General features: G+C 50.6%; 1 protein-coding gene across 5 annotated transcripts; it reads right to left on the reverse strand.

Annotated features, from left to right (window-relative positions):
• Positions 1–376: 376 nt before the first annotated feature.
• FXYD6 (FXYD domain containing ion transport regulator 6) lies at positions 377–27,387 on the reverse strand. 5 transcript variants are annotated; one of them, XR_014520344.1, is made up of 8 exons: positions 26,374–26,624; positions 7,452–7,511; positions 6,881–6,919; positions 6,702–6,776; positions 5,817–5,853; positions 4,656–4,705; positions 3,525–4,149; positions 377–2,710 (listed from the first exon to the last, which is right to left on the reverse strand). XR_014520344.1 is itself a non-coding variant. In XM_083480844.1 (8 exons), the coding sequence occupies exons 1-7, from the start codon at positions 27,351–27,353 to the stop codon at positions 4,121–4,123; spliced, it is 450 nt and encodes a 149-aa protein (XP_083336970.1). In that variant the 5' UTR covers positions 27,354–27,387; the 3' UTR covers positions 377–2,079; positions 4,107–4,120. The 5 variants fall into 5 exon arrangements, 3 of the variants coding, with proteins under 3 accessions (XP_083336970.1, XP_083336972.1, XP_083336971.1); XR_014520345.1 differs by having other exon boundaries at positions 7,452–7,514; positions 26,374–26,623; XM_083480844.1 differs by lacking the exon at positions 26,374–26,624 and adding an exon at positions 27,194–27,387 and having other exon boundaries at positions 377–2,079; positions 4,107–4,149.
• Positions 27,388–27,697: the final 310 nt, after the last annotated feature.

The following is a 27,697-nucleotide window of genomic DNA, read 5'->3' on the forward strand; positions in this document are numbered from 1 at the left end:
GGGGAGAGAGGGGGCCCATCTGGGCACTGGGCAGGAGGTACCCTGGGCAGTGCAAGTGTTGAGGGTGTTAGCAGAGGTTGATTTAGGGGAGTGAGTGCAACCACTTTGGTTGCAATGCAAAGTGCCTCACAGGGGCTGCAACTATGATGTGGAATGTAAGGTGAGAGGCAGGAGGCCACCAAATTTTGGCATTGCACAGGGCACAGCTGGAATTTGAAAGCCCAAGGTCCACCACTGGTGTGGGGAGGAATGAGGGCCAGGCACCTTCTAGTCACAGCAGAGCTCACACATGGAAGGCCTGGGCGAGACCAGCAGCTCCTACAGAGAGCAAGGGCAGGTAGGACAGCTAAAGCCCACAGAGAGAAGCCAGAGCCACTGAAATAGAAATGATATTTTATTCCTCTTCTCATGTGGGTTTTGGGACACAACACAAAAATGCAAGTCCTTTATCACAGCAGCACAGCAGGGTTGCCTATTTCAGATGAAGACACAACAGTGGGTTTGGCTTTCAGAGTTACAACACTTTTACAGCTGGATGGCTTTCTACCAGGTGTGTTAAATGGCTGTTACCAACTGCACACTACAGACACAACGGAGAGGCACATGGCAACAGACGACTGGTGGTGTACACACAGCAAACACTGGTGGAGGGGGCAGAGCAGGGTGGCCCGCTCACTCATTGGTGTGAGCAGGAGATGAGGCCACCTGGGTGGGAGGCAGGTGGCCCCAAGCACAGCATTCGCAATGCCCTGCACAGGCATTCCCAGTGGCCTAAGTCCATCAAGGTCGGAAACCAAAAGCAGGCTGTGCCGGGCAGAGAGTGATCCTCCTGGGGCTAAACTGTGCTGACTGAGACAGGGGCCAAATCCCTTTGCAAATCCTCACTGTCCCAGACAAGGCAGAGGAGAGGGATTCCCTCCTTCGAATGGCATGGAGCTGACTTGAATCGGTCATGGGGGCAGGGGCTCAACCTAGCATTGGAACAAATTTAACAGCTGAATTTGCACATGTGGCTGCGTAAAGCATTGTGGAAAGACAACCTGGTGGTGACAAATTGATGGGGCAGCGATGGGGTGGAGGAGGCTGAGCTCTGCAAAAAATGCTCCTGCCTTTTGGTGCCGTTTCGGCCCTGAGACCAGGAGCAATTGCACACCATGGCTCCAGACAAGCCTGTGTGAAGTGAGGGGGTCACCCTTCCAAGGCTTTGCAGAAGAAACCTGGAAACTCTGCAGATCTCCCCACACAGTGGCATGGCTGGAGGGGGCTGGAGGGCAGAGATTTGCAGAGGCAGCACTCCCAGGTAAGCGAGGCAGTGCTGTTGCTGACATCTTCCTCTCCTAGTCATGTGTGGAGTTGGGAAATGAGAGCTCTCCCCTCACCCCTGGCACAGAAATAGCTCCCTTTTCTGCCTCCTTCTGCTTCACCAGAAGACACTGGCATCTTCCCTCAGGTTGGCATCACAGTGGCATGGGCAGGGGGCTCCTCCTCATTGGCCTTGCTGAGTATTGGTTGGAGGCGAGAGAGGACACAGCATTTTTCTTATGGCGAGGGGAAGGGGACCGAGGGGGGCAGGGCTGGAAAGAGAAAGTGAGCTGCTCTTATGGCTGAACACTGCACATTATATGCATAAATATCCTGGGCCAGATTCCTGCACCCTCTTCTCTCCCCCAGCCCCACTTCATTGCTTTGGCCAGCATCTGAGGTCATGGAAAGGTACAAGGAAGAGAAGTTACCCTATGGGGATATTGCACAGGCTGAAGGAACCTCCTTTCTCCCTCTCCAGGGATGGAGCATCACGTCAAAACAGCATGAGGGAAGTGAAGAGAAACAGACTCACACGACAACATCGAACTGGAGGCAACGGTCACCACGGATTAACATTACACAGGTGGACAGTATTGGCAGTAGTTGGGGGTGGGGGAGTTTTTTAAAGAGAGAACCGATGTTCCAGGACACAGCCCAACATGGACACAGAGCTGGCAGCATCTCCCTGCAAGGACCCAGGCAGGTCCTTCGCCTCAGCCTCTCTTCACATTGTTTGCATCTGAGGTCCGCTTGTCCGTTGTCTGGTCTCTAGATCTACAGGAGAAAAAAAGGAAGGAAAGGAGGGATGGCAGTCTGGAAATTTCAGCTTTGCTGGCGGTGGAGCACAAGGGGGAGGACACGCTGCCTTTCTAGGAAGGGGCCCAGATTGCGCATGCTGGTTGTGTCTGACTTGCGTGGTTCAAGATCAAGAGATTGCATCTGCTCGTTTATCTTAAAGACACACATTAGGAGAAGAAGCGGCAGGCAGCCGCCTGTGGTTCCCACACACCTCTGCTTGCAACAGCCTGCAAGGCCATTTCTTGGCCGGCTGCCAGGAATTTTGCATTCACAGCTATCAGTCACTCAAACAACTTGGCAGGAGGGGGGAACCCAAGTTCAAGGAAAACACCATCTGCATGTGAGTGTGTCTCTGCCTTTGAGAGGGACAACATTCAACACAGAAATCAGGCTTTGCAAAAGCAGAAATCTGCAGCCACTACTGGGGCTTAGATCAGGCCTCCATAAGGAGCTCAAAAGGAACATGTTCCAGCTCCTGGAACTGCGGCTTCCTCCTTGCTGTTCATCCAAGGCTCCTCCTGCCCCACCCCCAGCTCCACCCAGCAGTCTCTGGGAAAGGGTCATGGGGGGAGGTGGGGGTTGATGCAACTCCAGTGTGGGAGGAATACTGAAATACAGTGGTACCCCGCAAGACGAACGCCTCGCGAGACGAAAAACTCGCAAAACGAAAGGTTTTTTCGTTTTCGAGTTGCCTCGCAAGACGAATTTCCCTATGGGCTTGCTTCACAAAATGAAGCTTGCCCCGGGGACAGCGGGTCTTCTCTTTTGAAGCAAGGGGCGGCGGGGAGAAGCGATCTTCTCCCCGCAGCCCCAGGTCCGGGGACAGCGGGAAGCGCTTTGCGCTGCCCCCGGACCTCTTTTGAAGCAAGGGGCTGCGGGGAGATCGCTTCTCCCGGTGCTCCGAAGCTGGGCGGGGGGGAGGGAACACCTTCTGAAGGCAGGCGGGGGGCGAAAGTCTTTGCTCCCCCCTGCCTGCCTGTCCCGGAGGGCTTTTGAAGGCAGGCGGGGGGAGCAAAGACTTTCGCCCCCCGCCCGCCTTCAGAAGAGGTCCAGGACCCCCTGCCTGCCTTCCCAGGGGCTTTTAAATCGCCCCGGACAGCGGAGAAGTCCTCCGCTGTCCCGGGGCGATTTTAAAATGCTGCCCGCCAGCATTTTAAGATCGCCCGGACAGCGGAGAAGTCCTCCGCTGTCCCGGGGTTTTTTAAAATGCTGGGGGTGGGAAGAAAAGCCCTTGTCCCCCCCCCCAGCCTTCAGAAGAGGTCTGGGGACAGACTGTCCCCGGACCTGGTCTGAAGGCGGTTTCCCTAGGAACGCATTAATTGATTTTCAATGCATTCCTATGGGAAACCGTGCATCGCAAGACGAAAAAACCGCAAGACGAAGAGACTTGCGGAACGAATTAATTTCGTCTTGCGAGGCACCACTGTATTTGCACCCCCATTTCATTTTTTTCTGCTTTAATTGGCAGAGTTGGGAGACAGGGCAAGAGCCCACTGGAAAAGGAGAAGCTGTAATTAGCGTTTGTTATTTTCCAGCTCAGGAAGGTTTCAAGCCTTGACTCTAAGGATTCATCCAGACTTCCTTTTGCACAGCCCTTTCCAGGCACAGCTCCATGTCCATGTGTTTCCCTTTATTGTCCAGGCATTTCCCCCAGAGAAACTCACATTTTACTGCTGAATCACAGCAAATGGCTATCCATAGAAAACCCTGGGGTGTCGCTGGTTTTGTTTGTTTCAGTATAAATGCAATAAAAAATAAACGAGCAAGAGAAGAAGCAAAAGAAACCCACCCTCAAGAGATGCTGCCCTCATGTAGCCAAAACTGGGGAAAGAAGCCAGAAGCCCTCTCCAATTCTCAAATCACTGTAGCCACATTCCACAGAACAGAAATACGGTGAAGCGGTGTGGATGGGACAGCCTTCTGCCCAAGCTTCAGTCCACCCCATTGGTATTGCCACCCCATGCAATGCCACACAGCACTCACTTCCTCTCTGGAAAGCTCACCTCGTAATTTCTGTTCAGTTCTCTGCTTTTTGTGCTCCTGTTGCTGCAGAAAAGAAAAGAAAAAAGACCATCTGAAAAATGTCCCTGACTCCTCCATGTACATTTTCTCCTTGTAAGGAGCACTCAAGTAAGCTGCTATGTCAGAACACAATATCTGACCACCCACTCCTTTTGGTCTGGCACCTCCCACTGCCAGACAAAAGGGACAAGAGAGTTTTTGAAGACATCCCAAATGCCAGGCAGGGAGAAACTATTTCCCATTCAACCAAGAGTTCCTAGAAAATTGGCCTTGCAGTTAAAGTGGTCTGTCTGCTTCTGCAAACCAGCACTGCTGTCACACAAAGCATCCTGGCTGCTTCCTCTTGCAGCCAAGACTTCTACGCACAAAAGAAACATTTGAGCAGACTGCAGGCAGAGTCAGGAATTCAGAGCGTATCTGAAGCGCTCCTTCAAAAGCACCCTTGATCAGGTGCCAGGAGGCTCTTCCCCACGCAGAAGGAGGAGGGACCCTCAGGAAGCTTCTGCACAGCAAATATGAAAGGCCCTTACCATTTGAGGCAATCAAATTCTCCCCCTGTGCCTCCTCATCTCCAGGAGCCCTGCAAAGAGAGACAGAGAGTGCAGTGGAATGGCCAAATTGCCTCGTGCCCCAGCTGGGATTAGGGGAGCAGGCAGGGGCCCATGAATGGCTGGTGTTTCTGGCCACAGTTCTTTAAAGACTGTTCTCATGTATTTTTCCGTCTTGGGAATCTATAATTACAGTACATTTACAATTTAAAGACACCTAAGAAAGACACTTCCCATCTCAGCCTGCCTGAATCTCAAGGCCATCAGCTGTCAAGGCAACTCCTACAGAGACACCTGAAGCTACCTTTATACAGAGTCAGACCATTGGTTTGGATTTGATATCCCGCTTTATCACTACCCTAAGGAGTCTCAAAGCGGCTAACATTCCCCTTTCCCTTCCTCCCCCACAACAAACACTCTGTGAGGTGAGTGAGGCTGAGAGACTTCAAAGAAGTGTGACTGGCCCAAGGGCACCCAGCAGCTGCAGGTGGAGGAGCAGGGAATCAAACCCGGTTCACCAGATTACGAGTCCACTGCTCTTAACCACTACACCACACTGGCTCTCTGGTCTCCCAAGCGTGGTATTGGCTACACTAACTGGCAGCAGCTGTCCAAGATTTCAGGCAGGGGCTTATCCCATCTTCTAGCCCTACCTGGAAATGCTGCCTGGAAATGAATCACAGACTTTCTGCATGCAACACAGATGCTCGAACACTGAGTTATGGTTTCTTCCCCAAATGTCTTAAGGGAAAGTACAAGGATGCTTTTAACTTTGCTCCCTGGGTCTAAACTGGATGTGGCATGCTGGCCTGTAGTTGCCAATGCAAGAAAAACAGTCTTGCAGGCTGAGGTGGAAAAGGAAGAGAAGTTGGTGTGTCTGGAAATTTGAGCAGAGAGATCAAAAGTTCTTCTCTCAGCTACTCCTTCCAAGGCTGCTTTTATTTCAGTCAAAAAACACACACTTGATCTAAGCTGGAGGAATCCAACTAGAAGGTTGCAGCCACTGTGGCCCTTGCTCCCTGGAATAGGATGTCATGGTATTTCAAGTTTCATAGGAGTAATGAATGGATGGGGGTGGGGAAGGGGCTGAGGAGAGAGGTGTCACCCAGACGGAACCAGAGGATCCTCCATGCTGCCACATACCTTGGCTTTTGGTTGAAACTGCACCTACATCTTCTGCCTAGGAAAAGAAAGAGCATGCCATGAACGTGGAACCAGAACCACAACAAAGGGTTGCCTCTGGAAATTGGGCAGATGTCCCTCCAAAGCATTACTGGGCATAGTTCCCACCAGAGCCCTCCTCAGTGGCAGGCTATCTCCGTGCTGCTGCTGCAGCCCACTTCATCCCATGGTGGTGTATCTAAGGAATTCTTGGGTCTCTGGAAACTAGTGAGAACATTCAGAGCTCATTAGCTGAGCAACACCTGATCCTCTGTCTGCAGGAGCAGGAACCAAACCACTCCTCTCCCGTTCTTGCTACCCAAGAGAGAAGAGGGAGAAGAAGAGAGCCACAGCTGGGATGCAAGGCTCTGAAACTGCCTCCTGAGTAGGCAGGTTTCATTTAGGCTGTAGTAGAGGAACTGAAGGTACGGCATGGGAGGAGGGGAGAGGGAAGAGGTGCCACCCAGGCGGGGCCTCAGTGTCCTCCACATATGTCACCACACATCTTGGGCTTCGGGCCAGTGTTTTAGACTGATGGCAACTTTTCATATTCAGAGCAGCCCTGTCCCTCGCGGCAAATTTAGGTGGCGCTGTTCAGGCCAAGCCATTTTGCTGCTTGAGGTGCAGTAGATTTGGCGCCCACAAGCCAAATCACACAGCAGCCAAGGGTGGCCAAATTATTTTGGCACCAGAGGCAGAAAATCCCAGAGGTCTGCCTTCCCCTCCTTGAGATTACACAATATGCAGCAATAGCCCATTAATAAGCTGACAGTTTGTTGCCTTTTTATGACGCCTTCCACTCTGCCACCTAAGGAGGCTGCCTCACTCTACCAAACGGGAGGGCCGCAGAGAAATTTGCAGACTCACTCAGTATAAGGAGGATCCCCACAGTGAAGAAGACCACAGCGAAAACCAAGCCACCGATCCGAAGGGTCTGGTAGTCTGGAGGGGGAGAGAAAAGGAAGATGCTGCCCGCTGCTGCGTTTGCAAACAGGTCGCAATGCCCAGAAACACACCACACAGGAAAGGGTCTTAAGGATGCTCACCATAGTTAAAGGGGTCTTTTTCCTTCTCTTGATCAGTCACTGGAAATAAAAAACAGAAGAGCCCCATGAATATGAATCCATCCACAGCAAAATACATGAGAATCCATTTCCCCCAATGTGTGTGTGTGTGTGTGTGTGTGTGTGTGCATTTTCTGGGCAGAGAAACTGGGGCTTTTGCTACCTGGGGCTTAGGGAGTAGCCAATGGAGCGGGAGAGATATCAAGAGGATTTATTTCTGTAAGTGAATGCTTTGCAGGTGTTTTAGCTTTGAAAGCCTGATTACATACCCACGAAAATTAATTCAATAGCACAAATACCCGAGTCACCCGAGGAGATAATGCTTCACCTCAACGCTTTCATCACACAGAGAAACTGTGGCAGAATGAACCTGTGTGTGCTCCTAAAGGCTCAAGAGGCAAAGACCTCTCCCGAGTGCCTTGCCCTGTTCTCTTGAAGAGTCTCTTCATCAGGTGGCCCCTCACTCTCCAGGGATGGCACTGGCAGCAACCTCAAGCAGAGAGCAGTGGGTTGGGGCAGCTGTTTTCATGAGACCCGTTTCATGAGGACCTACCATCCACCAGCATCACTGGAACCAGCAGAGAGCAGAGAAAGATCAGCCCCGTTTCCATGGCTGCTGAGGAGGAAGAGAGAAAGCAGAAAGGGGGAGCAGACGGTCAGACCAAGGAAGGGCCAATGGGAGATGTGTGGCAACAGGACAGTTAGCACTGCAGCAAGTCAGCCCACCCTCCAACCTGTGGGATCTAATCCTTTGGAGCAGTCAAGCACAACATTTCCTGTTTGCCTAGAGTGAACATGCATGGGGAATGTTGGTCCAGCCAGTTGAACTTCCTGTTACACCTGGCTGGAGCATCCTTCCTTTTGCATGTGACTAGTAGGTGGGCATGACCTTTCCATTGGGTACCATTGGGGAAAGGGTGCCATTGCGGCCACCCCTCCGGGACGCACAACCCCGGGATACATGCCACACCCCCAGGATGCGTGCCAGCCATGCCCCCGACTGTTCTCCACTCCGGGGGCTGCAGCATGTTGCTCCACCACTGGACCTTTCCAGACCTAGTAAAAGACCAAGTCACATAGCCACCTCCCTTCTTTTTCATCCTGCCTGATTCACCTGGACTGAACTGCTGGCTGTCAGCCAGCAGACCTTGGTTATCTCCCATTTGGGGTAAACCTGTTTGTACATATTTGTAACTTTAAGCCTAAAGCCTGCCTTCAGGGATCACATTGTGCTCTGCCTGATCATGAGGAAAACTTCTTTTTGTTACTTATGAATAAGACTGTTGGGTCTTTATTCTTTTAGGAGGGATTCATGGGATCTTACCAGGAACATATCCAATCTGGGCAAGCCAGATTGAATTGCTTATTGTCTTAAGAGACTCACATGAGTCTGCAACCAGGTTCTTGCTGTGTAAAGGGAGAATGCACTCTGCTGTATAAAGAAACTTGCTAGCGCAAGTTAGGAAGGATTATATTAATCAAAATTTCCTCTCCCGTTACCCACAACATTCCCACACAACCCTGTTGCAACTCATTGGGCCCATTTTGTGTTGGACCAGGAATCCTGTGACATCCCCCACAGTGGGAAGATCTCTACCAAATTCCCTTGGCAGTTGCCTCCCATCTTTTCCAGAGCAGCTGCCCACTCACTGCCCAGGAGCAGCACATGTCACCCTCCAAATGGGCTTGAAGGTCGGTGGCTCAAAGCCCTTTAAAGCCAAACTCTTAAAATATCACTTAAAATATACAGAGTAGCAGAACAACAGCACAAAACGTGAGCTTTTAAAGCCTGTTTAAAACCAAAAAGCAAATAGGCTTGCCTTGTCACAGGCTGACAATCCATAATTTGGTGGGGGAGGCATTGCCGAAAGGGCTTTATTCTGTGTGTCTGCCAATCTAATTGTGTTCATAGGTGAGCATCTCAACAGGTCGTCCAAAACAGATCTTAAAAGTACAGGCTGCATTGCATTGGTGGGAGCAGTCCCTAAAACCATCTGAACCCAAACATTTAGGGCTGGGAATGTGGGGAAATGTGCAGCCAAGACCACAACTGTGTAATTGCTAGAGAGTCACAAACGGGGGTATGATGTCACATAACCTCTTTGTGGTGGAAAGGGAACAATAGAAAACTTAATATTCTTCTTCCTCTCACTGCGCACAATCTTCTTCTTACTTACAATGGGATAGGTTGCCAGCAAGCTCTCTCCAAAGAACACATACCATTTTTGAGCTGAACAATGGGCTCTTGTAACTTTTAATTATTATTAATTGCCTGCCTGATTTTCATCACTGTATCTATCTGGCATGTCTTTTGGCTTGAGTAAACTTTATATTTTCTTCTTTGCCTAAAACAGGCCTGAAAGTGATTTCTTTGTGAAGAGGGAACTCAGATGGGAGATGGTCCAACTCTGCCTAAGCACCCCAGGGATAACATAACAATTCTTTTTAGAAGGTTGCACAACCTTGCCTCCGAAGCTTCTAAAGATAAGCTGCACATGGATGGTGATTTTTAACTCTGCTGAAATAGGTATTTGCAGAAGTGAAAAGCAGGATGATAAATAAGCAATTAAATAGCCTCTCCTATCCTCTAAAATCCATCCAACAGGAAACATACTGGTGGCCTGATAACTGGTGCAATATAGGCATCATATGTCCCATTATATGTCCCACCCAACCTGCATCCTGTACCAGTTTTGGTTTCTGAACCATATTCAAAGACAGCCTCAGATAAAGTGTATTGCAGTAGTCTATAATGCATGAATAAAGGTGACAAAGCCCAACAGTTCTAGATAGGGTCACAGCTGGTGCACCAATGGGAAGGGAGATTTACCTATGAGGTTCTGGATCTATTTCTCCCCCATCTGTAATCCAGGCCCAACTCTGTGCAACAAAATTTCACACTGGTGCTGATCCTGGGAAGTTGTCCTGAATATGGGATTGCCCTTTATTGTATGAAGGATAGATGCTGTCCCTGTCTGCAAACAGAGCCCCATTTGCTGCCTTGGTAACTTATGGCTGAGGTTAACAGAAGCACCAGAGCCATCAGTCAATGGAGTCTTTCTTCACAGGTCAGAAAGCACCCAACAAACTCGTACCTTGGAGCGCTGCTACTCAAAGGGTGTATAGTTCTCTCAAGTGCCCTTCAGGTAGCCAAACCTTGTGTTCCATCCTGCAGATTACTCAGGGCCAAACTACTTTTAACGTGTCTGTGGAGTTGTTGTTGTTTTTTAAAAAAATAATACAGTCGTACCTTGGATCCTTAACACCTTGGTACTCGGACATTTTGGCTCCTGAATAACACAAACCCGGAAGTGAGAGTTCCAGTTTGCAAACGTTCTTTGGAACCCGAATGTCCAATGGGGCTTCCACAACCAATCAGAAGTCGCACTTTGGTTTTCGAAAGTTTTGGAAGTCGAGTGGACTTCCGGAAAAGATTCCGTTCAACTTCCAAAGTATGACTGTAGTTCTTTTATCACTGGGGATAAGGAGCGCTACAGCCATGACCAGGACTTCAGCCCTTTCCCTCTCTGTCATGGTGTTGGCAAAAAATACCAAAAGCACCATCTGCTATTTGTGTTGGGAGGAAAGCTGTGAAAGAATCTCTGGTCTACCCCCAAATGTCACCACAAAAATATAATGCAGCTGGAACGCATTGCCCAGCCGCAACACTAACACACACACACACATCAGCATTTCATGCCAGGTCTGCAACTGAGAGGCAGTGTGCCTCTGAGCATACACAGCATTCCCTCCTTGCTGCCTTGAATGTAGAATCCACCTTGGTAATTAAGCTGTATGGCTATATATAAATAAATAAGAAAGATAATCACAATCCACCATGAGCCCGTGTGTGACGTTTCTCTTCGGCAATGTGGCGCTTCCTTTGCTGGGCAGGTAAAGAGTCCGTAGGGGACTTCATTTCATGACCTGCAGCACACATCCTGCCTGGCTTACCAATACTCCACGCCAGAGCAGAAAGGGCTACAGGCAAAGAAGAAGCAGGTCCCCACCTATGAACTTCTTCCTGGGAGCTGGACAGAGCCACTGAGCTAAGCCTCAAAAGCCATGGATGCAGCATCCAAGGCCCAACCAGCAACCTCCCTCCCTCTCCAGCTACAGAACAGGCACTGGGATGCCTGGGGCGTAGAGGGTCCTTCTGCCTGACCACTGACTCTGCTGCCCCGCCCCAAGCCTTCCCCCAAGCCTCCTCTTGCACTGAGAGTCACAGCCAGGGCCACAGAGGAGCAAACCAGTTGCCCTCAGGGATGCATGTGACAAGCACATGGAAGATAGCCCCTGAAAGGATTTGATGCATTTGTCACCAGAGGATGTGGCAGTGGTGGCTGTTGCTTAGGGACATGCTAGACAAGACAGCTAGGTTCACCTGTGATCAGACCTCTCAACAACCACCGAATGGGAACAAGGACTCTGGCAGAGAATATTAATGCAGACAATATCATATTACAAGAAGTTGTGCAATAGAATGGCAATCTTATTGGATGCTCAGTACACATTGAATACTGTCGTGCAATAACGAAATATTGGGAAGGCTGTCTTAGAAGTAATATAGAACTAACTGAAAATTATTAAAATTAGATGGGGGGGAAATATTAATTTATTAATGCAGTATTGTTTTAACTAAGTGGTTCCCTATATTTTGCAAATAGGTTTATCATTGTAAAGACCCTCTAGAACATGGGTAGGCAAATTAAGGCCTGGGGGCCGGATCCGGCTCAATTGCCTTCTAAATCCTGCCCGTGGACGGTCCAGGAATCAGTGTGTTTTTACATGAGTAGAATGTGTGCTTTTATTTAAAATGCATCTCTGGGTTATTTGTGGGGCATAGGAATTCGTTCATTATTTTTTTCTTCCAAAATATAGTCGTCCCCGTCCCCCCAAGGTCTGAGGGAAAGTGGACTGGCCCCCTGCTGAAAAAGTTTGCTGCCCCCTGCTCTAGAATGACTTTACTGTTTTGTTTGCTGTTGTTGTGATTCGTTTCATCAACGTGAAACATAGAATGATAACAATTTATGGAAGATTGTAAAGATAAAATACAAATTGTGTTTAAATTGTATAAAATGATTCAGGGCAGCCCTTTCCAGGTATGGGGTGTGTGTTTTTCCACACCCAGGCACAGCATCTCAGCAAGTGACCACTGGAAGCTGTAAAACGGGTGGGAAGGAGGCAGAGAGAGCTGTGGAAACACTTCCTAGCAAAGCCTAACAGTTCAGCAGGGGCTGCCAGCTGGATGCCACCTGTCCAAATGCTGCAACGCCAGATTTGGGTCTGCCTGCTGTACCTTGAAGGGCAGCCACTGAGCTGGGCAAGTGGCTGGAATCTGTTCCCTTTGTAAACATGTCCCTGAGCCAGAGCTTGCCGCAGTGGCGTAGCGTGGGGGGTGCAGGGGGGGGGCCCGGCCGCACCGGGCGCAACAGCTGGGGGTTAGGGTTAGGGGGTGCAAATCCATGGGTTATGGGGCGCAAATCCACGGGTTAGGGGGCGCAAATTACTTGCCTTGCCCCGGGTGCTGACAACCCACGCTACGCCACTGGCTTGCCGCCAGCTGCATTGCATGGGAGGAACAGCAGCAGCCTGCTCCGGGGATGGTAATAACACAGGTGTCCTTGCCAGTGCTGGTGAGCGGGGTTTCATTCTGCACAGCAAGAGGAGCCCCAAGGACCTCCTGTCTGCAATATGGGCATGTTCTGCTGGGAGTCTGCTTTCTGCTGCTGCACCTGGAGAGACCTTCTCTCAGCCTGGGGAGCAGGGAGCTGTTCTTGGCTTCAAGGCTGAGCAGAGCCCAGTCTAGAAGGCTCCACACCAGAGTCTGGTTCTCATGCTCCACTCAGCCCTTTCTGCGGCAAGACAAGCAGTTCTCCAGCCATCCTTGATCCCCGAGATTAGTCAAGTGTGCCAAGGGAATCCTGTGCAATCAGTGTCTCAGTCACCCATGAATAGGATCAGGGATTTTATTTAAAGCATCCAACTTTCCTGTGGAAGTCCCTTGGGTAACCTCATAAATGGCAAGAGCCAAGATCAAGCCGCAATGAGAACTACCCAGTGAGTCAAGTGTGCTCTGTTCCTACTGCTATTATTCTGCTGTCTAAATTGTCCATCCAGTAGTCTCTGCCTTGAGGACAGCAGTCAGTCTGGGGACTAATGCATCATTTAGCAGATCTATCATGCAACAAGCCGTTTTCTTTTGTGATTTCTCCCTCCTCCTAATGGCCAGACATAAAGCGGCCTTTGAGCAAGATCAAAGAGTGAGATAGATACTCTGCCTGTTCAGTGTTGCCTGCTCAGCTGCAGTCCTCAGCAGGAACTGGGCCTCTCCTCTTCTTAAAAATTAACCATGAAATCCACGAGACCTCTCCCAGGATTCCTCTCCAGGATGGAGATGGAGGGGTACTGTGGGATCCTGACCAGTAGATGGAGACGGCATAGAACCCTCATGACTAGCCTCCCTCTGACCAAGAGGACCCCATGGCAAAGCTTGTCATTGAGGAAATCTTCCCCTCAAGTAATGATCAGCCAGGCAAAACCAAGCTTCTTGCTGGTGTGTCTCAGAAAGTTCCCCATGCCAAGGGACTTGCTTCCAGCTTCCTGCACCCAGCGTGCTACAGAAAGGGCATCTTTCCACACAAGCCATTTCCTCTCCCACATGCAAGGGCCCTCTTGCAGGAGAGAAGAGGGTAGGGGTGGGGCACCAGCCACTACTTTGTTGAGCCAGCCACAGATGTCAAGGAAAGGGCTGCCAGCCTCCACATGCTGCCCCAGCCCTATGGCAGGATCTGGCACGCAGCAAGCAAGACAACAGTATGGCCGCCTCCTCCTCCTGCAGCTGATGCATGTAATCCAGCTGGAGAAATATTTGGGGTGCTTTTGTTTTGCTGGCCAATAGCTCCATCATTCATGCGAAGAAAGAGATTAATAGAATACAAAACTTAACACAGGCTTTTCACATTTAGGGAATTTACATATGCAAATATATCCATGCACGCTTTAGTACGCGAGCATGGATTTCATGTGCTAATCAGGCAGCTGCTTCCTCAACCACAAAGCAAATACTCAGCAAAAGTTTGCAAAAATGCACCAAAGCAGTAAAGAAAAGACCTTTGATAAGCATCTACTGGTGAGCAGCATTCGAAGCTGCACTGCTGGGTCACTCGCACCAAGAGAGAGGAGGCCAGGGTGGGTGGGGAACTGAAGAACACACAGGGCCAGCCCAAAACAGGGCGACGTCTTTCCCTGGTCCAGACACCATCTGGACTGGTAATTAGTGAAGGGGTGTCATCCTCCACTGCTCCTGACCTGAGACAAAAGGCTGAAAAAGGGAGCCCAGGTAGGTCGCATGGCAACAGACCAGAATGGTGATGGGGAGATGAAAGGGGAACAGCTGGGGGCCACCTTCCAAAATCCCCAACTGAGGAAGTCCCTTCAGTCTGCCTTATGGCATTGCACAAGGTCTGAGGTTGCCCACCCCCACACTTGACCATTCATGACTGCTACACACCAGTACTGCACATACACAAGGGCACACACCTGAGTCCAAGGTGAGCACCTGCTCCCATTCAGGGACCTCAGCATAAAGGTGAGTGTAAATAGCCTCAGTCCTTTTGAGGGTGCAGGGCAGCCCAGTCAGAACACCATGGACTCCATCCTTTGAAAATGGGCTCTTCATTCTGTGTTTACTCGGCTATAATCATATATTTCAGCCACACACAAAATCCGCCCACCAGGCTAGAGGGCAACATACCTAGCGTTGGATTTTAATCGGAAGGGAGGGATTTTATCAGATAAATGAGGACATTCATCTCATCTCAGTCTTCTTTAAAATGTGCATCAGAAAATGGACTTTTAGGATTGCACAAACATTCACCTTTACCTTTTGCTTTTAAGTTACCCCCGGTGCACAGCAGAGGCAGCCAAGCTAATCCTGCACCTCAGTCTGTAGCTTTTCATGATGGTTTCTGCAAGTTCTGCTGCCTAGTCACACAGATACACTCCCCGCCCCCACTCTCAGTTTGCCTGCCTGCCTCCCCTCCTCCCTCCTAAACCAATCTGGACCACCCAACTTCAGGATTTGTTGTTGACTCATTGGCTGTAGGCGTCACTTTTCCTTCCTATCTGATTTTTCAGGGTGCAGAAGGCGGCAAGGCAAAAATGGAGGCCAGCTCTCTGTCCACAGATTATGTGAATCCCGGTTAAAAAGAAGCATCCAGGTGGCAAGGGTCCGGCTTTCCCCAAATACAAACACCAACACCCAACCCCAAGGAACAGACAGACTTTTGGCAGTTCGTCTGTCACAGATCTCCCCCAAACCAACCCCTTTAGAGAAGAGTTTCTCTGCCTCAAGCACATCGCGCCCTTTTCTTCATCCGCCCCTTAAAACAGGCAGAGCCCAAACCCTGCATTTTCTGCACCCTAAGAAGAGTGGAAATTCATCTCTGCAGCTCAGCAAAGGAGAGAATGTCAATGTTGCCCATCGTCTTCCCAAAGCCACCCAGCCCCTGCTAACATCACAGCTTCCTGTTCTTGTTAAGGGGCCTGGAGGCATCTACCAAAGATCAAACCTGGTTAAAATCATGGTACTGCCCTTGAGTCTTGCCTGCACAGCTTAGCTGCCTCAAGGGGGAAAGGGGGGTGCATGTGTGAACACAGGCAGGGATGTCACTTTGCTTCAACATCAATCAGGCTTCTAGTGTGACGGAGATTTTTTCAGTCTTCTGCTCCAGAGATTCTGAACCCGGCCTGCACCGTGCCTGACAAGTGCTTCCCGCCACATGAATGCATTCCTGGCAGGTGGAGTGAGAGAGAAAGACAGAAAGAGAGAGACCCCTTGGCTTGCGGTCAAGCCCGGCTGCAGGAGCAGTGGAGTGGGGGAAAGCACAACACCCCAACCACCAGTGCAAATGCCATAAAGAAAAGGAGCAGCAGTGGTTTGCAATAAGGTGCGGGTGGCGCTGTGGTCTAAACCACTGAGCCTCTTGGGCTTGCTGGTTGGAAGGTTGGCGGTTCAAATCCCTGCGATGGAGTGAGTGCCCGTTGCTCTTCCCTAGCTCCTGCCAACCTGGCAATTCGAAAGCACGCCAATGCAAGTAGATAAAGAGGTACCACAGTGGCGAGAAGGTAAACCACGTTTCCGTGCACTCTGGTTTCCGTCACCGTGTTCCATTGCACCAGAAGTGGTTTAGTCATGCTGGCCACATGACCTGGAAAGCTGCCTGTGGACAAACGCCAGTTCCCTCAGCCTGAAAGCGAGATGAGCGCCACAACCCCATAGTCGCCTTTGACTGGACTTAACAGTCCAAGGGTCCTTTACCTTTTTACCTTTTTTTTAGTGCCACAAGGAAGAAATAAGAGTATAACACCTTGGATGATAATTCAGAGTGGAAAAGTCACAGGCACCACCAGAAACATCTGTGCTGGTTTGTTGTCCATTCTGCACAGAAGGACTGGCTCTTAAATATCGGATGCTGGCTTTTAGGGGGCATTTTGCCATCCCAGGTTTGACTTGACAGGCTTGAAGGCTGCAGAAAGCCCCCTGTTCCCACCTGTCAAGACCCTCAGGCTCCCCCTCCCAGGATCGGCTTGTCCATGGGGCAGACTGAAGCTGCTGCCTCAGGTGGTAGAATCCAAGGGGCACTTCCATGGGAGCAACCTCCCACCATCGCTGGAGAAGCCAAGAGTAGCAGCTGTGGTAGCTTCAAGAGTCCCGCAAAATCAGGAGGCACCGTCTCATTTTGCCTCAGGTGGTGAGATGGGACAGGCCACCCATGCCTCCTTCCCTCCCACTACCCTAAGGGATCATGTCCTAACCTATCCTGGAACAATTGCCAGATCCATTTGGAGATGCTTCTCCTGGGCATGGAGGGGGTTCAGCTCATCAGACTGAAGTGCACATTGCAAGGCAGAATGTGGCAGGCCCCCAAAAGCATAGCTTGGCCCATTACCCACCACTAAGTATCTTAGATGTGACTTTTGCAAGGCTTAGCTGCCTTTGTGGGGAAAACAAACTCGGAAGAAAGCACACAGGAGCATTCTTAAACGGGTGGCCCTTCATCGGAGGGTGGGTGGAGCCCTGGCTCTTTTGCACCATTCCACAGATCTCCTACCCCATACTCACCCTACTTTTTTAAAAATGTATTTTTATCAAATATTTTCTTGATTTACAAAAGTATGTGCAATGTCTCTCTCTCGGTTTTTCCCCCCAAGTAACATTTTTTACAAATCAGTTTCATTTGTTGAGACATTAGGAAGAAAAGGGGGAAAGAGGTGGGGGGATGGGGGGGTCGGGTAACGATGTTTCTATTTTACTTAATATATGTGAGGTTTTGTGTCAGCGTTGCTTGTGTAGGTTTTTTGCTGTTCACTTGTATTCCTTTGGTAGTGAGAGAGGTTGGGGTTGGCCTAGGGTGTGGTTGTTCGTTTGTGATTGGCTGTGGTGGTGTTTGTTTTCATGTGTGAGTGGGGTGGGTGGGTGTTTTGGATCAGGTTAGCCATATTAATTTATATGCTGTTGGTAGATTTTTGTCATTGTCTTGTTGGGCTGTGTGTGTGATCAGTGGCGTAGCGTGGGGGGTGCGGGGGGGCCGGCCGCACCGGGCGCAACATCTGGGGGTTAGGGGGCGCAAATCCACGGGTTAGGGGGCACAAATTACTTGCCTTGCCCTGGGTGCTGACAACCCGCGCTACGCCACTGTGTGTGATAAAGGGGAGCCATACCGGGCTCACCCCTTTTTAAGCTTTAAAAATTATTTGACCTTGCTTACATAGGGTGCTCTCTGAAAGCTGACCTAATTTACATGTAGACATGCAAATTAGCATATGCAGATTTCATGCAGATTTTAATCACAGGCTTGTGCCTCAAGTCTTTTAAGGGCCTAGCAACAGCCCTGGAGCCTAGAAGATTCTCTTGCTTGCTTGAGCAGAGAGGACGTTCCTTATTATTGTGGTTTTTTCCTCCGCCTGATTATCTAAATATGTGAGCCTGCCTTTGTAAACAAAAGCTCCAGCTAGCACAAAATGTTGCCGCTTGCCTGTTGACAGGCTGGAGTCAATGTAGTCGTCTCTCCCTCTCATGCAAAGCTCAGCTGCTGAGCGCCAACAGGACCATAGCCAAGGGGTGTAAACCCCAAATGTTTACAGAGGTACAAAAAATCTATAGGAAAAACGGCCAAAGGAGCAACCTGCCTCCACAACAACAAATAGTGAGGACTGAACATGGTCAGTGGTGGACAAAGAATGTCTCTTGGGGCCAAGGCAGGGGGTGGGGGAGTGGAATGGAGCTCCTTGGAAGGGGGTGGCTGGCTGGCTGGCTGGCTGACACACTGAACTGAAACACTCCACAATTCATGGGAGGTCTCTGTTGTACCACCTCTTTTATTTTAAAGCAGCTGCACCAGCTATTCATTCGTTTCTGGGCTCAGTTCCAGGGGCTGTTTTTGACACTTGAGACATTAACAGCCTTGGACGAGGATCCAGATATCAGGGAGAACATCACTAGCTGCCTCCTCCCACACAAACTTCCCCAGAATGACGACTGCATTCCTGAACTTATAAGGAGCAAGCCCTGTTGAACACAGGGGGACTTGCTTCCGAGTAATCGGATTGCACGGTAAGTCCTACAGACAAAAAATGATGCTTCCAATTCCACTTCGCACAGAAGCCATATTTGCCTCTGCAAGCAGCAGGGCCTTTTTAGTTAAAGCCCCAACATTGTGGAACACTCTCCTGCAAGAAATGCTTGTGAACCCCTGTCATCTTTCCATAGGTTTGCTAAGACTTCTTCAAAAGGCCTTGATTCGGCTTCTCTGTTGTAATTTTTGTAGCAGACCGAGGTGCCGAGGCAGCAAAAAGATATGGGCAGCGGAAACGTCTTAACACTTACAGTCCCCCTATCCTATTATCATCAGTGCCACCCGGTTTGTGATTAACTGTGGTCGGTGGTGAGGGTGAAGTTTGGAGTCTTTGTAAGACCACCCACCATTTCAGGCAGTGGGTGACATTTTTCACTTTGGGGGACAGGAGCAGAGAAGCATCCCTATTTTGTTGTTGTTTTGATGCATCTATGATTGTGGGAGAGTCTAGTCCCCAGGTTTGAGATTGGGGGGACGGACATAAGAAAGCATACCATATTCTCTTAGAATTCCTGAAAGCAGAAGCCATGGGTTCTGTTTTCAGTCAAGCATATGAAATTCAAAAGACCTTCTCTTCAAGGTAAGGAAAGCACCAGGGGAAAGAAGGAAACATCTCAGCCTCTGAAGGTCAAGCGTTATGAACACTGCAAGATGAATAATGTTCAACTTACATTACTGTGGACCAGAAGCTCCCAAATCATTGCAAGTTCTGGGATCTGGTCCGTAGCTCCAGGAGATGCTATCCTGTAGATTAAGATCATCCTCACCAGGATAATTGTCTGAGCTCAGTTAGGAGATCCATTTGATTCCCACTAGCTTCTTGATTGCTGCAATTTTCTCATTTCTCAAAATATATGTTTATAACTCTGCCTACCAACCAAACCCACTCTCAGCCCAATAAATTCTAGCCTTTACTTCTAAGCAGTTTTGGATATTTGAGTCTGCAAATAAATTGTCTTCCTTGATGTATTCATCTTCACTCAGAAATCAATGTTCAAAATAAAAGACAGGTTTTATGCATTTAACATATAATTACCATCTAATTAGAGCATGGCACAAATTGGAGCCAAACAAGACAGTATATGCAGATGTACATTGACATTATTCTGATCATTTACAGAGGGTTTGTTGTTGCAGCAGGAACATCAAAGGGCTTGTCTGCACCACAATTTACTGTGTGTTTGAATTCCCATTTAATTTGTGTAGTCGACATGATATTACCCTCAAGCCACACCAACCTTGATGTTTTCCTGCTGTAAATTCAAGTTTACCCAATATGAGGATAATCAGATAAATTGGGGAAAATCATGCTCCAAACTGTTCCACTCAGGGTCGCAGATGATTTGCTTCAGTGTTTTGGGGTGGATGGATCATTTTCTGCTGCTCCCTTTTCCATGCCTACCACTCCCACTTTCATTTCTTTTCTGGCTGTACTTGTAACTATTTACGGTGTGGTGTGCTCTTAAATAGAGGGGTGGTGGTTGCTTTCGATCCCTCAGATTTGCACAAAAACAGAAAACTGTACAAGCAAACCACATTCAAAAATTCTACACTATATATATTGGGCAGCAATCTGAATATATATATATATATAATTGCTTTCATTTCTTTTCCAGCATGCTAGTAAGGCCAGGTGAGAGCTCAGCCTGTTTGTTTGTTTGTTTGTTTGTTTGTGATGGACTGGCTGGATGCAGAGGAATGGAGGGAGGCACCAACTTGGGAACCCCCCAGGGGAATCCCCAGGAGAAGAAAGCTCAGAGCCAGGGGGTTGGTGGTGGGACAATGATGAGTGGTCAGAGGGAGAAGACTGGGAGGAGGAAGCATTGAAAGCTGAAGAGGTAACAGGGTTCAGGAAGAGGCTGGGGCAAAAAGCAGTCCGGATTCAAAGGCAGGAGAGGAATGGGGGCCAGGAGACAGAGGTGAGGCAAGCTGCTGAAGAATCCAGGAAGTCTCTCCCTCCTGTTGCGACCAGATCCCATCCTCCCTGGTCTCCCAGAAAATGTAGAGGAATGAAGAGGCAGAGCAACGAGAGACTAGATGAAGGAGCCTGAGATTGCTTGGGAAGGACCCAAAGGAAAAGGAGTCTTAGGGAGCAGTGGAAATAAGAGGACCTTCCATCCTCACAATTGCTTCATAGGGCCAAGACCCAGTGGAGGAGCATATGCCCCGTGCTGCCCAGGCGTGGTCCCGAGGGGGGCATGGCGCGAAAAGTGCCCTCCCAGGTGCAGGATAGCTGCTCAGGTGCCTGGAGCAGCGTGCGCGCCCAGCAGCCGGGAGCGGAGCAAGCCTCCCATGGCGGACATTCGGCGCACCGCCCACCTGCGACTCCCAAGCCTCCCCCAAGCTGTCAAAACGAAGGGGGAAGGGGGGAATGTCACTGGCAAAGCAGTGCAAATCCTTCCCTTACCCCAATGGCTTGGGAGTCACAGGCAGGCAGGTGGCACGCCAAATGTCACCCTCCCTCATTGAGGGCACCCGGGGCAGTCTGCTCCCACTGCACCCCCTTTCTATGCCCCTGCCAAGACCTACTGGGAAGAGTTGCTGTGATCACTAGGCCTGTACCGTTTTGGTTTCTTTGAGTAAAGAGTTAACTTCACTGACACATTGCTAACCTGCTCCTGACTTTGTGTGTGTGTGTGTGTGTGTTTATTCTTATCTGCACAAAACAAGAAAACTACACAAGCAAATTTACAATTGCCTGACCATATACTTTTGCACACTCCTTGTGTGTGTAGGGTAGGTACGCAGGTCAGCTACCTGTGCACATGCCCTGTCAGTACTTAACTAGCATAACAGAGTCAACAAATTAGAAGGCAAGGACAAACACAGAAGGGAACACCTACTGGTGTGGACTGAAGTTGCTTCTCATGTACAAATCCAAATGCATGTGGGTGTGAACTACCTGAGTCTAATTAGAACAGGGGGAAACGGATTAACAGCAAAATTATGCTCCAGTGTGGACAAGTCCAAAGAATCTTAAAACAGGGGCAGGGAACATCTGCGGCTGGTCTCCAGATGTTGTTGGACTCCAACTTCCATCAGCCTCAGACAGCATAGTCAATGGTCAAGGAAGGATGGTGGGGTCTGTAGTCCAGCGACACCTGAAGAGCACCGGTTCTTAAAGACTCACAAATATTATTATGCAGGACTTCCGGAGGCGGCACCATCGGCAATGGCGGATTCCCTCTAGTCTTGAGGGAATTGCTCCTCGGAAATCGGGTCTTGCAGCTGCGGCGAAGCGGGGACCCTATCGAAAACCACAGGCAGGTGAAGCCTGTGACCATGGGACTCGGCGGGCACCTTCAGCGCACTCCCAATTTGCAAGGGAACCCTGCAAGGGGCTCCGGAGCAAAACGGGGGTTTGACGCGGTGCTGAGAGTCGATCGCTACTTCCGTGGAGTGAAGCCGCGCAGCTGTTGCCGGAGAGCGCTAACCTTTTTCCTGGGACAATTCGGCTATTAAACAACAACCCGTGAGTAGGTCAAGCTTTAAGATTTGGAGTTAAAAGAAAAAGATGGACTAATTTGGCACCGAAGCGGCAAGGTGTAAACAGGAAGTCCACCTTCCGTTTTGTATATAGATCAAAGCAAAGACTGACTAAGCTAAGACCAGGAGAGATGCGTTAAAAGATTATTTTATCATGTATCACAGCTGTGGTCAAGGGTCACTGTACTTATTTTGCATTCCTGCAAGTTATAAATGAATGGCTATTAAGTACATTTTGCATTACATTTCCTCTGACCCCCACCCTCCAGTTGTGTATATTCCTGTACCTGAGGATTATGCCTCATGCATCTGCTGAAGTGGAGACTACAGTTTGGCAGTAAGCAATGTATCACATTCTGTTTCGAAAATGGTAAAACTGTTTTCATATATTCCATAATTTTTTGCATAAGCAGTGTAAGGATTTCATTTAATTCAAAGTCAGCTTGTTTTAGCGATTGTATTGAGCAATCAGCATCTAACATTTTGCTTATGAAGTGTCTGAACTAGGAACTAGGAATAGAAAATTTGATTTAAATCAGTTTTTGTACCCTGCCAGCTCAAGCTCGCTTCCAACACACTTTCTGGGCTCTTGTGTTGTGTGTTTAATGTCTCCTCCTAACAGCTGCTCTGAAAGTTTTTCTTTCCTGTACCCCAAAATTGGGGTGTGGCCTGAAGGAACATGATGGAACAACATTGCTGAAGCTAAGCTGATCCAAGGCAGGTCTGTGCCTGGGTGAGGGACCTCCTGGGAGCCCCACAAGTGATCCTTTGAGCTCCATGGCAGAAAGGTGGAATATAAATAAATGAAATACAGAGCTGGATCAGTGCTGGTAGGCCCTGTCCATCTTCTCATCTCTCCATCTGTCATCTCAGATAGTGTACTGTCCCTCATTTAAGCTTTCCCATTTTCTTTCAAAAGGATGCTCACTCCCACACACAGGAGGGAGGAGGAACCAAGAACAATAGTGTGCAAGCCCTTATATAGACTTTTGAAATTGCTACCCTGTAGCTCAAGACTGTAAACCACAGAGCCTAGGACTTGCTGATCAGAAGGTTGGCGGTTCGAATCCCCGCGACAGGGTGAGCTCCCGTTGCTCAGTCCCTGCTCCTGCCAACCTAGCAGTTCGAAAGCACGTCAAAGTGCAAGTAGATAAATAGGTACCACTCCTGCGGGAAGGTAAACGATGTTTCCATGCGCTGTACACCGGCTTCCTCAGCCAATAAAGCGAGGTGAGCGCCACAACCCCAGAGTCAGTCACGACTGGACCTAATGGTCAGGGGTCCCTTTACCTTTACCGCAAGACCACTGCCCCCATACATACTTAGTTGGTCTCTAGGATGCTACTGGACAATTTTTTAATTTTTAAATTTTTTTTCGACATCACAGAAGGGGCAGTCTACAGCAGAATCCTGTCTGGCAGGAAACCTGTTAATGGCTTTACCTGGACAGCCTGGCTTTACCTGGACATTCTTTTCTGATGATAAACACTTAATTCCTGGGTCCAGGTCACAGGCTCACCCTATTCATACCCAAATGTGCCCTTAAGGCAGGATTTGTGAGCACAGAGACAATGGGGAGGCTTTTCCCATTTCCATTCAAACTGCAGGGGAATATCTGAGGTCACTGAAAGAGTCAAAATGGCTTATAATACTTTCAACTGAGCATGCCCAAAAATATCAGATGTGTATTCCAGTAAATTGAAGCTAGAGTGCAGTAGTTCTGCGTCTACGCCAGAAGAGCTGGCTGGATCAGGTCAATTGTTCATCTAGTCTACTATCCTCTTCTCAAAGTAGTCAACCAGGTTGACTACTTCAGGGAAGCAGGCAAACAGGACACAACCACAAGAACACTTTCCCCTCCTGCAGTTTCCAGTAACTGGTAAAAGAATTACTGCCTCTGACCATGGAAGACAGCACAGACACCATGTCTAGAAGCCATTGATAGCTTTGTCCTCCAGGAACTTATTCCTTCACATCATGTCCACACGCAAGCCAGCACAGACATACCGTATTTTTCCGTGTATAAGACTAGGGTTTTTTTTTTACCAAAAAAAAAGGTTTAAAATTGGGGCTTGTCTTATACACAGGTAGTGCTGAGGGGTGTTTTCTTAATTTGGAGTCCCCAAAAACAGGGGGCATCTTATACATGGGTTGTCTTATACACGGAAAAATATGGTGATTATTAGGATACAGATTTTAGAAAATCAGCGCTTCTGATTTCAAGGCCTCACATCTTTTAAAGATCTGATAACTCACAAATTGCTATCATACATTTCACCCAGTCATTTAATTGCTTAATTGCAACGTGAGCCCCAGAAAGAAGACAAGCCTCCCTCTTCTCCACAAAATGGTGGCAACCATGACTCTCTCAGGGGCTCTTTCGGGGCATCTCCAGAGAGTGGCTCCCCCAGCAGCTAAAGCCCATCCCGGTCAGAGATCAGATGTGTCTCCATTGCAATGGCATTATCTCAGGCAGGCAGGCATCCACCTGGCCTCCCCCACCACAGCCTTTAACTCTGCCTTTTATTGCAGCCCGCCCCCTTCCATCGCTCTCTCTCTCTTCATTCAGCTGGTTTTTGTTTTCAAAAGCTAGGGGAGAGAAAGCTGAGCCCCCTCCCTCCACCAGATGATGGAGGCCAGATGATGCCAAGGAGGGGCTGCCCGGAGGGCGCATGCGCACAGGGAGGGAATTGCGTGGAAGTCTCGAACCACTTTGAAAACATTTCTTCATATTGCAAAAAACCAGATCGGCCGCCCCTCCCTCGGCCCTCCTCCCACAGATCGCTCCCTCCTGCAAAATTATGCCTGTATTTTGCAGAGGGACAACCCCCCCCCGAAAAAAGCACGAAACACCTCCCTCCTCTTCCTCCTCCACCTCCATCGTTTCTCTTCTCATGTTGTTCTAGATAAACAAGGTTTCTCCTCCGTCTACTCCCCCCCCCAATCCCGCCCAACCCCGACCATAATGGCTTCCTGTAGTTCACGTTAAATCCCCTTCCAAACGCCCGAATCATCCCACAGTCAAGAAAAGTCGCCTCGCAAAGGGGAATGCAATGCGTTTGGAATGCAAGTCTGGATTTGTGTTTACCAGAGAAAAGAGTGAGGAGAGAGGGGTTGGGGGGCCGGGCGGTCGTCGTGGCCGGATGAATCCAGGCGCACGGCTGAGCGGCTTACTGGGGGTGGGGGGAGCATAGATGGGGGGGGCGGCGGAGGCGGACAATGCGCGAAATTGCAAGCTGTCAGATAGGATTCCATCCACGAGCAGGGAGGGAGCGGGGAGAATGTAGAGGTTGGCCGGGGCGGGCGGGGGGGGGGAGCGACTAGTCAAGGCAAAACATCCTCCCAGACTTATGTGGGGAGATAACTGGTAACTAGGCAACCCACGGAAAGAAGAGCCGTGCTAGCAGGTGGTTGGCACGGCAACAGCAAGGCCAATCACAGCCGCGCAATGGACGGGTTTGCAAGACAGACAGACTGCGGGGCATGTGCAAGAAGAGCCACAGCGGTGCCAACAAGTGGGGCGTTGAAGGGGGGGGGGAGGAGAGGGAGATGCAGCTGGGGAGGCGGGAGGGAGCGCCTGGCGAAGGTAGGGTGACGATGACACTGAGCTCCCGGGAACTCCCGCTGAGCACCCAAAGCAGGCATCGCAAGCCCCACCACGCAGCAGGAGGGCGCAGGGTGGGTGTGAGCGATGCCCGGGCGCCGGAGCAGAGTCTTGCCAAAGAAGCCGCCCTCTTGGCCCGTCTCTCTCCCGCGCCCAAAGTGTTGGGCTGCACTTAATGCTGGTCTGAAGGGAGACACTCTGCGAATGCTCAGAGGCTCGCTCCTGGTTATTCCCTCTATCTGTCCCTTTTATTTATTTTACAGATTTGATCCCCAAAATCCCAAGGGGTGATAAGGGGGCAACATATTTAGGAGCACATGCCGCCCCAGGTCGGATGCTTGTTCACTCAGGACAGTTTTGGCCTGGCGCGGACTGGGGGTGGGTGGGGTGTCCGTGAGTGGGAAGGCCCCGGGGTGCTATGCCCAGGAACGGGAGGGAGCTGGTGTACATTTGGAAGGGCTGCCGACGGGCAGAAGGCTCGAGCGGGACCCGTCCGGCTCCTCGGGGCAGAGACCCGTCGAGTGCGAGGGGAGGACGATTCGGGCGGGGCACCGGGGGAGACATTTGCTCCCCGGTCACGTCTCCCGCGGCGCCTGGAAGCAGCCCGGCTGAGCTGGGCGGGGAGGGTCTTCGACGCTCGCGACGACGGAGCCCATCAGGCAGCCGTCGGCCGGGCCGGTGTCTCCTGGAGTGGGGGCCGAAAGGCTGCGCTACGTGGCTACCTTCCCGTCGGGGGCCCCGCTTACCGGGCAGGCGGCGCGAGGGCGAAGGCGGCTCTCGGGCGTCTGGCGGGGCGAGACAAGACTGGGCTGCAGGGGGGCCGGTCCGACGACGAAGGCGGCGATCGCAGGGCGAGGGCGGCGCGCGAGGCTGGCAGGCTGGCTTAGGGTGGCTCCTTTCCTTCGGGCGCTGCTGCGCTCAAGCCCGCGTCCCCTCGTGGCTGGCTGGGGCTGGGCGTGCCACGGGCTCGGGCATGGCTGGGCTCGGCTGAGAAAGAGGGAGGGAGGCGGGGGGGGGCGAGCTGCGCGGAGCCGGGGAGGCGGCGCTGGCAGACAGACGGAGGGAGGGAGAGCGAGCGAGCAGGGGCGAGCTGGGGGGTGGTCTCTCCGCCACCTGCACTGATGTCAGAGCGTGTTTCTGGACGCAGCCCCGAGACCGCCAGTCTCCGTTTCGGAGCGGCCAGCGACTGCACCGCCTGCCTGCCTGCCTGCCTGCCTGCCGCGGTCTCAACGAAGCTCAGGCAGACCCTCGACGCCATGCCAGCTGCCTGGCGGTGCTTAGGAGGAAGAAAAAGCACTCTGCCCATGCTCAGCGGCGCCTTCACCGCGATTGCAACTACGGCCAGCCTTGGGAGGACTTGGGTTGTTCCACACTACTCTGGAAACGGCTCTCCCGCTGTGTCTCCCACCCCACCCCGGACCTCGACGTTTCATGAGAGTACTGCCGGTCCAGCGAGCTTACGTCGAGCACCAGAAGCCTTGCCGCGCGGACCCTGCCTTGCTCCCTCCCTCGTCCTGACTGGGGGGGGGGGCTACAGCGGGCCAGCAGCATCAAGTGGCGACTTGCCATTGCGTGTCTCTAACCGTCGGGAAAGCTGGTCAGCTCTGGAGGCGGGAGAAGAGTCTCCGGCAGGGCAGCCTGTCGGGGACAGAAGACAATGCGATTCTCCACCTCTTCCGCAAGGAGCAAGCAGTTGGCTTGGTTTGGCTGCCCAGCACACCACCATTAGCTATCTAAGGGGCTGCCTGTCTGGATGGAAGCCTCCTCCTCCTGGTCACTGGAGCAAGAAGAACAACAGGAGGCCCTGCCTTGTCCACTCCCTGCTATCCAGCTGTAGCAGCTTTCCAGGGACCGAGCAGGAACAGCAGGCGCTGAGCTTTGGCAGCTCAATATTGAAGCAATGCATACCAATGTGGAAAATGCCTAGGTCCTTTGGGGGCTAGTACAACTGCTGCTGCATCAACTGAGCAAATGCCGAGCTGATTGGCTTCCCTGTTCCTGACCAGGCTCTTTCGAGATTTGCATTCAAGACCAAGGTGCATCAACATCACACACAACCACACAATACCT

Source organism: Podarcis liolepis (assembly GCF_965112155.1).
Source record: "Podarcis liolepis genome assembly, chromosome: 16".
Taxonomy (NCBI): domain Eukaryota; kingdom Metazoa; phylum Chordata; class Lepidosauria; order Squamata; family Lacertidae; genus Podarcis; species Podarcis liolepis.